The sequence below is a fragment of the Histoplasma capsulatum genome, genomic scaffold (genome assembly GCF_000149585.1).
Source record: "Histoplasma capsulatum NAm1 scaffold_1 genomic scaffold, whole genome shotgun sequence".
NCBI lineage: Eukaryota > Fungi > Ascomycota > Eurotiomycetes > Onygenales > Ajellomycetaceae > Histoplasma > Histoplasma mississippiense.
In genome coordinates, this window is record NW_001813982.1 from 4,105,320 (window position 1) to 4,116,714 (window position 11,395).

An 11,395-nucleotide genomic window follows, 5' to 3' on the forward strand; every position below is an offset into this window, starting at 1 on the left:
TATCCCGAGTGACGAAGCCTAATTTCATCACCAAAATTTCTCTCCAAAACTTCGATGCTGGGGAAGGGGCTCCGCTTATTACTAACCCTAGACTCAGAGATCTTACTATTGATGGAGATTGCTGCGTTGAGGCAGATGTTAACTATAGTGGAAATTTTCGCCTAGAGGTGGCAGCTACAGCTCGCATCGAGCTTGGTACGCGCTTCAAACCTCGAGAAGTTGACCTAGTACTGGCGGTTGTGTTAAAGAACCTCAAGGGTCATGGCCTATTACGATTTAAACCCCCTCCTAGCAATCGGCTCTGGGTTTCGTTTGAAAGCATGCCTCATATGGAAATGTCAATAGAGCCCATAGTCAGTACCAGACAGATTACATATGGTGTGATTCTTCGTGCCATCGAAAGCAGGATAAGGGAAGTCGTTGCGGAAAGTTTAGTCCTTCCATTCTGGGACGATATACCATTCCTAGATACCGAACACGAAACCTTCCGTGGTGGTATTTGGCATCACCCCCCAAAACGCCCGCCGAAAACTGTGATCCCTGACGAACCTGAAGCACAACAAGAACCCCTTGACCCGGTTTCTCCGCTCGTTCCCGTGCCCAATAATACTGATGCCACCATGGCTCCGCCTTCAATGCCTGGGTCAGCTTCGTCAGCCATAGCGAGTCGAAGAGGTTCGAAATCCATACCCTCGCAGCTGGGAGAATTGGGTTCGTCGGTTTCCTCTGGCATGGATAGAGCAAATCGACTGGAACCCCCTCGAGCTATCCGATCCCGAACATTCTCACATGTTGCCGATCCTGTCGTCACAGCAGATACCGTGAAAGTAGACCATTCCGTTTGGGATTCGAAATTGGAGGAAAAAGATGCAACAGCCACTATGATTGAGATATCTAACCGCTCCCAGCCAAACTCTCCCACAGGAACGCCAGTTGGCTCACCTCCAAAAGAAGCATCCTCAATGCACAGAAAACAGGTGTCACCCAGATCCAGCACTATATCCGACGAGACCAGACCAATCGATATTACACCCCGTACACCTTCGACGCGCGATAGTATTTCACCAGCTACGCTGTCTATATCCGGTAGTCCACGAAGCTCAAGCTTTTCTTTAAAAAGTGAGACGAACAAACAAAACAAAACCTCTGGATCTCAGCCTATAGTTGACGTTCCAAATAATAAAACCCCTGAACGACAAGTTATAGGATCAATAGGGTCGGCAGCCGCTGCTGCGCGAAAATGGGGTTTGAATGTTCTTAAACGGAATGGAGAGCCGTCTTTAAAAGGAGAGAACAAAACACTAATGCCAGATCATCCTATTGGGCGGGGACACCCACTACCTCCACCAGGCACACCTCTTCCGCTTCCAGACAAGTTTGGCTTCTTGTCTAATCCTTCCATACCGAAACGTAAACCATTACCCCCGCCGCTATTACCTGAGCGACCGCAGAAGGCTTCTCGTCCTGTACCTAATCCTCCACTTCCAAGTCGTCCTGGCTCATCCACAAAGAAAAGCCAAGAACAAATGTCTGACGAGCTTTTGATCATCGAAGCCCCTCTTGGCTCAGAACCCACAACACCAGTTACTGATTTTTCTCCTGACGACAAAGAAAAGGAGAACACTAACTTCGTGGAAAGTTATTTGCCTCCAATAGAACATAACACTTCAGTATCAACGATTGCAGAGTCACTTGGTGCTGAGAACAGCAAGGACAGTGACTTGAAAGCACAGGAAGACGGCACGCAATCGACAGGAACTATGCCCTCAAAGGATGAGGCGATAGCAACCCCCCCCTCTGTACTAACTTACAATGAACAAACAGACATCCTTCTCCATCCGTGAGCCATATTCCTACATGTTGCTCATTGTATCATTTTTGTGTCGTTCTGCCCACCTTATCCAGGCGTCATGCGAATTTATTTAGCTTCATTCTTCCGTTCCCTTTTCCGTTTCCTTTACTTTCATTTCCTTTCGGCTTTCTTAGGAAGATTCATGGGGGCCATTCATCAGAAAGGAGTTTGGTTCCTAGATTTTGTCATTGACTATTCTTTACTTGGAGTATAGGTTTTCGTATTATCTACACCTTTTGGTAGGCGTAGCTGGAATTACCGGCGATGTAACGGCGTTACCTAGATTATTTATACCGCCCTGGCTTAGATAGTAGATGAAATTAGATTGTAATCAACATTATCATTTCAAGAATACTTGTATGCATTTAATTTCTCGATAGCTGTTTGGCGGAAGTTGGGGAGGGCAACTGTATAACCCCATCCCATTGTCCTGCAAAATGAATAGAACTTAAAGCTTGCTCCATACGCTTTGGAGCATTGATTGGACAAAATGTCGCATCCAATTCTGCATAAGTATGTAGGACGGAATTGAAACCTTCGTCAAACAACGGCACCATGAGAGTTTGGAGTCGACACTGTATCATTCCTGCGCGCGATATAAGTGAATGGGATGTGAAGTGAAGGTATACTGAGGTGAAAGTGAAGGACATCAAATATTGATCTCACATTACCCAGTCCCCTGCAAAGAATCTGAACAAGCCAAGTAGTCACCAGAATCGCATCTCAGACATTCATCTACTTACCAGGCATCGAGAATGGGTGACGAAGCCAAGAGAACGCGTGGCTGACTCAGCTAGACTCCAAATTGGTTTCCAAACTCCTCCAGGCAACTTAATTTCTTGCGCAGGACATTATTAGAATTTCAGTTTGTTCTTGTCTATCATCCTTTTCTTTTATTGTTTTTGTTATTCGTTTTGCTTCACTGGACCTCTCGTGTTGCAGCTGCGCGCCAGCTCTTACTGCTGACTGAACTAGAACGAGCTGCTGCTGACTGTACCCCTGCTTGAACCCACTTCGCTCCGTACTCCGCTTGACGACACCTTCAACCTCTTCGACGATGTCCCTCGCCTACAATTCGGTGGCCGCACGGAATATCGATATGAGCAGGTAACTAACCATGGTGGATTTTGGGTCCCGCATCGTTTTTAGCAGGAGTTCCTTAGGGAGATGATGTTATAAACCACTGTGGCTGATACAGTTGTGATAGGACAGAAGCGGATCTCGCGGTAAATATCCGCAAAGCCACAAGCATCGGTATGATTTCGCCAGTCTAGATTCAACCTGCTGCGTTATCGCAATATACAATATGCTGAAACTAATCCGTTATGCTTTGATGAACAGAGGAGACCGCGCCTAAACGTATGTTTCTACATCTAACCTTTCCCCCGCCCGACGCCGGTCCAGACACCTACCTGCCTGATCATGATTTCGGTTGTTTGAACTAACCTGTGATTTAGGCAAACATGTCCGGAGTTGTATTGTTTATACGTGGGACCACAAATCGTCGACGAGTTTTTGGGCGGGCATGAAAGTGTAAGTGGCTGTGCCCCGCTGTTATCAATTTGTCCTGGAACTACCACCTACGCTGCCATATCCCTAATCGCTCTCCCACACGATCGCAATCTAACGTAACCATTTTGATTTCTATTCTACTCCTAGCCAACCAATCCTTGCCGACGAGGTCCAAACGTTCAAAGCGTTAATTACGGTTCATAAGGTTTTGCAGGAGGGGCATCCGATCACTGTTAAGGAAGGACAATCGCATGTTGGCTGGTTGGAGAGTTTGAGTAGAGGTGTATCGGGCGAGGGGCTTCGAGGTAATTGTCATATCTTGTTAGTTCGTGGACTGGAATGGGCTATCGGACATTGGAAGCTCGTACATTTCTAGATTATTTTTTCATTAGATGCTAAAACTTCTGGATTCTACCAGGGTACGGTCCATTGATCAGGAATATGTATACTTTTTGGAGGCGAAATTGACATTTCACCGTCAACATCCTGAGTTCAACGGTAAGCTGCTCCTTGCCATTCTATTTCACTCCCAGCCAAGGGATTTTTGAGTCAGTTAGTAACGCGACTGTCAACCACTAGGTCTATTCGAGTATGAGGAATACATTAGTCTTAAAACAACAAATGATCCGAACGAAGGGTATTATGCCTACCGCGCCAATCTCCCACGTCCAGCTTTCTCAATTTCTAACTCTCGCATAGTTACGAAACCATCACAGATCTTATGACCCTCCAGGATCAAATCGATGCTTTCCAGAAACTTATATTTTCACATTTCCGCCAGAGCACCAACAATGAATGTAGGATTTCGGCATTGGTGCCTCTCGTCCAAGAGAGCTATGGAATATACAAATTCATAACGAGCATGTTGAGGGCTATGCATACAAGTAGGCAACCATTGCAAGAATTATCGCTATAAATGATGACCAACGCTAACGGACGTTCACAGCCACCGGAGACGAAGAGGCATTGGAACCTCTGCGTGGCCGTTATAATGCCCAACACCATAGACTTGTTCGGTTTTATTATGAATGTTCCAACCTTCGCTACCTTACTAGCTTGATCACCGTCCCGAAACTCCCCCAGCAGCCACCAAACCTCCTTGCGGAAGACGAGGAACGCCCAGCTCTCCCGAAGCGACCAGCTAAGGAAGTCGAGAGAGAGCCTACACCAGCTCCAAAAACAGTAACGGTTCCCGATCCAGAGCCTATCAATGATTTCTGGTCGAACGAGTCGAAACGTCAACAGGAGGAGTACGAAAATGAGCAACAGAGATTACAGCAGCAATGGGAGGAACAACAACGTGCACAACTCCTCGCCCAACAACAAGCGCAAAGGGAATTCGAGGAGCAACAAAGATTACAAGCCGAGCAGCAAAGATTAGCCCAAGAGCAGTTGTTACAAACGCAATACCAACAGCAGACGCAAGGTCGACTAGCTGAACTAGAGCAAGAAAACCTCAACGCACGTGCACAGTATGAACGGGACCAGCTCCTGCTCCAGCAATATGACAAGAGAATGAAGGACCTGGAGGAACAACTGAATCAATTAAATTCGAATTATAGTCTGCAGACACAATCCAAGGATGACCAAATTAGAGCGCTACAGGAACAAGTCAACACCTGGCGGACAAAATACGAAGCCCTGGCGAAACTGTACTCACAACTTCGACAAGAACATCTTGATCTGCTGCAGACGACGAAATCCCTGAAACTCAAGGCGGCATCTGCACAGGAGGCTATCGAGAGGCGAGAGCGACTGGAGCGTGAAATGAAGACGAAGAACTTGGAGCTTGCAGATATGATTAGAGAACGTGATCGGGCTTTGCATGAGAAGGACCGTGTTACTGGTGGGAATCGCGAGGAAGTCGAAAAACTAAAACGGGAGCTCCGTCTTGCTATCGAACGAGCTGAAAATGCGGAGCGTGCTAAAGGATCTGAAATCTCCGCTTTGTTGTCCAAGTACAATAGGGAGATGGCTGATCTTGAAGAGTCTCTTCGGGTAAGCTTTAATCTACCACTCTTCCATGTTCGCTCCCGGTCGTCTCAAAGCTAACCTATTGTAGAATAAATCACGAGCACTTGAAGAGATCAAAGCGACTCACGGGGAAAGAAATGAAGACCAGGAAAAAGCCCTGCAGGAGAAGGATGAGGAAATCGAAGTATACAAGTCTGGAATGGAGCAGGCGCTAATGGAGCTGGAAGAATTGAAGTTGGTATGTAGAAATGGGTGAGCGTGCGTAGTCAAATGGTTATGGCTAACATAGCTTTGCAGAGCCAAGGAGACGCTGATCATGCTCTTGACAACCAAATTGACGACGTCCTCCATAGTTCTATTGCGAAAATAAACGATATTATCGACTCCGTGCTTCAGAGCGGTATCCAACGAGTCGACGATGCTCTCTACGAATTAGATTCGAGCATGCAGGCAGGAAACCAGAATGCATCCGCTTCCTATGTTCTTTCACAGATCGAGAAGGCTTCTGCAAGTGCAACAGAGTTCTCCACTTCTTTCAACAATTACATTGCGGATGGACCCAACAGTGCTCACGCAGACATCATTCGGACCGTCAGCATATTTTCCGGGTCGACCGCAGATGTGCTTAGCAATTCAAAGGGCTTGTTACGGTTTGCTACCGATGACAAGAAGGCAGACCAACTAATGGGTGCGGCACGACAATCTGCGCAGTCCACTGTCAAATTTTTCCGCTCCCTACAGTCGTTCCGTCTAGAGGGACTAGAGCCTTTACAGAAGACAGACGTGGTCATCAACAACAACCACGAAGTCCTCATGAATTTGCAGAAACTCTCTAAACTTGTCGATGCATTTACTCCGAAGGGCAGCAAGCTTAGTGGTACAGGCGATCTAGGAGACATTGTAGACCGCGAACTTACCAATGCTGCCAACGCAATCGAAGCTGCCGCCGAAAGGCTCGCGAAGTTAAAGAAAAAGCCACGCGATGGATACTCTACCTACGAGCTCCGTATCCATGACTCTATCCTCGAGGCCTCTATTGCAGTTACTTCTGCGATTGCGGAGTTGATTAAAGCTGCAACTGCATCCCAACAAGAGATCGTCCGGGAGGGTCGCGGCAGTTCGTCGAGAACTGCATTTTACAAGAAAAACAATCGCTGGACGGAAGGGTTGATCTCTGCGGCGAAGGCTGTGGCCAATTCCACCAACACCCTAATCGAGACGGCAGACGGCGTCATATCTGGACGGAACTCCCCCGAGCAGTTGATCGTCGCCAGTAACGATGTTGCTGCCAGCACGGCACAGCTAGTTGCTGCCAGTCGAGTCAAAGCAACTTTTATGAGCAAGACGCAAGATCGACTGGAAACTGCCAGCAAAGCTGTAGGCGCTGCATGCAGGAGTCTGGTGCGGCAGGTTCAGAGTATCATTGCAGAAAAGAACCGCGATGAGAACGAGGCCGTCGACTACACAAAACTCAGCGGCCACGAATTCAAGGTTCGAGAGATGGAGCAGCAGGTATGTTTTGGTACTTTCTATTTGTTTCTTTGTTGGATTTATACTTTTCTTTGTCCCCCTATATACTTCTCGCATGCATAAACTTTGCCCATCCATGCCCAGACAACCCCAGCCCGATCGCTATCCACAAGGCACAACACCGTTGCTGCTGTCCCTGCATTCCAATCCAGTTTTCTGGAATGTGGGGAGTTGAGCTTCCATCATTATACGTAATTCGTTGTACATTACATCGCAGCACATTACTAACCGTTATGTTTGTCAAACTTCAGGTCGAGATCCTTCAACTCGAGAACAGCCTCGCGCAGGCACGGCAGCGGCTCGGCGAGATGCGCAAAATTTCATACATGGAATAGAATGTGTAGTTTTCTGTCTTCTACGTATTTGTTAAAATCTCCTGCCCTCCCCTCATTGCGATTTTTCAAAACATATGCATCCAGTATGTATCCTAGCGACGGATTTTACTTTTTTCTTTCCTTTTCTTGTTTTTGGTTTTTAGTAACCTGGCCCGTTTCCCCACTAGCTAGCGGGTTAAAGTATCAAATTTCCCAAAGAAGAATGATTTAAAGTATATATATATTTTTTGAACCAGCCCAGCCCTATCGTTCTCCCACTAAGATCTCCCGACCGATAAAATATAGTGGCCCCTCGGACCCCGTTTGCAGATAAGACCTTGCAAATGTCGAACGTCCCTTCGCATCCCTCCTTGCTTCTTCGTGGGCCCCCACTTTAATTAAACGCCTCTTTGACCACAAACAAACTCCTGCTCCTGAGCAAACAAACAACCCCACAAACATTTGTCCACGACACTATTGAGTATGCAGTATGTTTCTTCTGCATCATTCCGCGCCCAGATAACAATCAGCTTTCGAGCCGTTCATGCTTTTCTTTTTCTGGCGGTCTTCTTGAAACGTGCAACTTGAGCCCTTGCAACAACATCAAGGGTAGAAAATGACTTAGCTACATATAGAGAACGTATAGGAGGCCATTTTTTGGTTGACGAGATATACGCAAAATATCGGCTACATTAGGTCCCTGACATTAGCCTAGGGATTTTGTTCCACAAGGAACTTTTTAAGTCTTCTGCGGGGCATATTTTTTCGCTTGCTTAATATTATTATTTAGCCAGCAAGTAGCCTCGGTAGCTAATTTCATGTAACAACGAAGCTCGGCTGGTGGTCCAAGCATTTATTTTTTTATTTTTTATTTTTTTTTTTTTTTTTTTGAGAATTTCAGCGCTCTTCCCTTTTTTTGGAACGAAGATCGCTTTGAACTAACGACATACATCACAAATGTGAGTTAGGTCCAATAGAGCCTCGACACGATTTTCTTTTACCTTCAGAACCTGTCACTTTTGAGCTTCGTGTGGCGTTAGCCTGAACTGATCGATGAGGATTCTCCCCATTCTCTCAGAAAAACTGCCTCATCATCATTTCATATCTCCATATTTGGGCTGGCGCTGAACTAGTCAAGAGATCCAGTTCACTGCTTCTTTGCATGTTTGGCGTGGTGCAGAGAGTGAAAGACAACGACCGCCGCCGATTTGGTTGTGTAGAGCCGGCACTGAAAACGTAGTTTGGAAATGAGAAAAGAGAGCAATGAAACCTGGTTTTCCTACGATCTTGGAGGCTACCTTTGCTACGATTTCAAGTGAAATGAACTGTACATATGTGTATATAAAAGTTTTAAAGCTAGGTGAATTAATTAAATACCAAGTCTACATAGTAACCTAGGAGGAGATTGTAGCACTCGTTTCGGAAGAGCTGGTTTGTGTTCGTGGATTTACAGTAAATGTAAATCTTGGTCAAGTCATAGTAAGACAATAACTACAAGCTTCCCCTTTGGAGTAATTGATATCCTAAGAGATGCCATTTAAATCGGGGAGAAATGTGTGTGTATGTGAGCAAATAACGAAGGTCCGCCAGCCTTGTGGGAGCCCTTATGAATAGGGAAATGTAACTGGAGAGTAGCTGTAAGGGTAGGCTAGTGAGGTGTAGGCTGTCATAGTCTCAGACTGCATATAGCCTTAGAAAAAAATATGAAGAACAACAACAACAACAACAACATTGTGGGAGCCCTTGGTAAAAGGGTGTGTTTGGCTGGTATCCCAGCAGACGCTTAGGCGCACCACTGGGCTGTAAGAATGCCATCAACAAACCTCAACAAACGGGTGGTTCACAACCTGTAATTTAGTGGTCTTGAGTGTTACAGTAGGAGGTTTTCGACTAATGGCTGATGGCTAAAGCCTAGCGGGAAGCGTGACTGCCAACTTTCACTCCATCCATGTGGATGCTATTGACTTTGATAAAAATATATTCAACTCAACCAAATTCTCGATATTCAAAACTTCCACCACTACACGGTTAATGTGTGATGATATATAAATTCTTGGATGAAGACGCAGATGGGCACAAGGCCATATTTCCTTACCCCATTTTGGTTTTGCATACAGCCACTAGGCGTCACTTGAGAAATTTCTCCTCTTTTCTTTGTTTGTAGGTGGTGAAGTGTACATTGGCGCACTGGGAGAAGTTGTGGGGGCGCTGGTCAACTCCATATTGCTGGGACTGTTAGTGAAATTAAGAGGGGACGAGACAACTTAGAGCTGCGATACCTAAACCGAAGGCATCGTTGAAACTTGATTAACATGCAATGGAATCAATGATGCTCAGTATAAGTTTTTGCAATATTAGAATGCTAATTAACAAGAGGAACATTTCAACCCGGAATGAGAATGAATCGGTACAATCAATATACTATCGTTTATTAGGTTGGCGGTTGAGGAAATGACGGCGTGATCTCTAGGGCAGATCCTATGGTGATGAATTAATTCCATCCAAAGCATTTCTGGCTCCCTGCTTATGTATTAGCATTTATTATTTTCCTCATATACTTTTCAGACTCACACTCTATTAAAATGCGAACAAATTTATTACATTTGCAACATCAAGTTTATCGTGCACGAATGCAACAAATAAAATTACTTATGTCATATTAAAAATCCTCCGAACAAAACATTGAATGCTTTGTAGGGTCCACAAGTACTTATTTACCATGTTAGAGGGGTTGGATTGGTTTGTCCCCTCGACTACCAGCATGGCGCAGGTGGTGATCGAGCCCAGTAGCTAGTCGCATGAGCATGTGACAATGTATGTATCAGAGAGGTACTGAACATGACGTATCGTACATAATACAGCTGAGCTAGCATGTTACGGGCGACAAAAGGTAAGGAGCTCACAGCGCTCAGGGCCGCTTGCAAACAAAGAAAGCAATTATACTGATGCCTACTCGCTGGTGCAAAATCGTTTTAGTTTTCGATGAACCAGCGACGCAGCGAAGCTTGGCGCTAGTTGTGTCAGGAGCTTGGTACGATCGGTGGCTGTATCCACTTGTCCGCAGCGGTTGCCCCGCTTTCAGACAGCCCACAGAACTTTATCCCAACCACTCGTAGACCCTTGTGACTCGCCCCAGGCCAATCACTTTTCTCCCAAGCCCTTGTTTGTTTGCCCAGTTCATGGGTTTACGCGCCGCACACTGCATATGGCCTCTTCGAGGTTCATGCTGGAAAAAATACTAGTTTGAGCTTTTGAAACATTTTTTATTTGGTCTAAACTGTGTTTCGAAAGAAACGATTGTGCCGCGCCAAGGATATCATCACAATTTTTAAATACACCCAATATTGACACTGAATTCAATAATATCTTAGCCGTTCCTATCACACCGAAACTCCATATATGCGCGTCCCCCCATCCAATATGCAATTAATTCGAGAGCGGCTCTTTGCACTTAAGTACTATGTTCAGCCGGGTCCTTTAGTTTGGAGTGCTCACATGTCAATGTACTGCCCAATGTCGTAAGGGTCGAAGTCGCTTTGGACACGATAAGGGTTGTAGATATATACAGGGTTGCGAAGCTCGGGATTAAATAGAGTAAAATAGCCATTGTCGTCAGGAGCGATAGGAAATTCGTTCATAGCAGTCCGTAATTCCTGGTCAAAATCCTCCGCGGTATAGGGACTCTCAAGGGTTGGATTTACACACTCAAACTGGCCCTGAAGATGCATGATGCTGTTGACATTAAGGGCCGCGTCACTGTTTGGTTCTGACCCAATGCCAGAAGAGCTTATGGCAAGGCTCTCGGCGCTTCCTGTCTCAGTATCAATGACGAGATTCGGATTTCCGGTTGCAAGTTTAGGAGAGTCGTTATGAGCCGTTCGAGGACTGGGTGAACTGGCTGTATTTTGTTGGCAGAGGTTACCTGATTGGGGATAATGAGCAAGGTTTGGTTGAGCAGTGACGGCCATGGCGACTCCGACGCCGTGATTGTTGTTTCTTGGAGTTAGGACTCCGACAACATACCCAGTTTGGTAGCAATGAGTGACAATATCATCGACTGAGAGGTTTGTCGTTAAATCTCCCTGGGTTGGCCCGACATGGTGGTTGGTTTTGATGACGGAAAATTGCTTGTCCTTGCTCACAGCCAATTTTAAACCCATTACACGAAGGTAATACCCTTGGGGCAACAATTCCAATTAATGGTCCATTGAGT

The 11,395-nt window shown here is 45.8% G+C and overlaps 3 protein-coding genes across 3 annotated transcripts; 2 read left to right on the forward strand and 1 right to left on the reverse strand.

The window, feature by feature from the left end:
• Positions 1-320: 320 nt before the first annotated feature.
• On the forward strand, positions 321-1,844 carry HCAG_01166 (predicted protein; the record flags this gene model as incomplete). The annotated part of the gene is made up of 1 exon (XM_001544070.1): positions 321-1,844. One exon carries the CDS (start codon positions 321-323, stop codon positions 1,842-1,844), a length of 1,524 nt encoding a protein of 507 aa, XP_001544120.1.
• Positions 1,845-2,909: 1,065 nt separating this feature from the next.
• HCAG_01167 (conserved hypothetical protein) lies at positions 2,910-7,203 on the forward strand (the record flags this gene model as incomplete). Its single annotated transcript, XM_001544071.1, has 10 exons — positions 2,910-2,959; positions 3,060-3,106; positions 3,310-3,385; positions 3,512-3,685; positions 3,783-3,862; positions 4,081-4,248; positions 4,311-5,362; positions 5,427-5,576; positions 5,636-6,850; positions 7,120-7,203. The coding sequence occupies 10 exons, from the start codon at positions 2,910-2,912 to the stop codon at positions 7,201-7,203; spliced, it is 3,096 nt and encodes a 1,031-aa protein (XP_001544121.1).
• A 3,470-nt stretch (positions 7,204-10,673) lies between these two features.
• HCAG_01168 (predicted protein) lies at positions 10,674-11,150 on the reverse strand (the record flags this gene model as incomplete). Its single annotated transcript, XM_001544072.1, has 1 exon — positions 10,674-11,150. One exon carries the CDS (start codon positions 11,148-11,150, stop codon positions 10,674-10,676), a length of 477 nt encoding a protein of 158 aa, XP_001544122.1.
• Between the last annotated feature and the right edge of the window lie 245 nt (positions 11,151-11,395).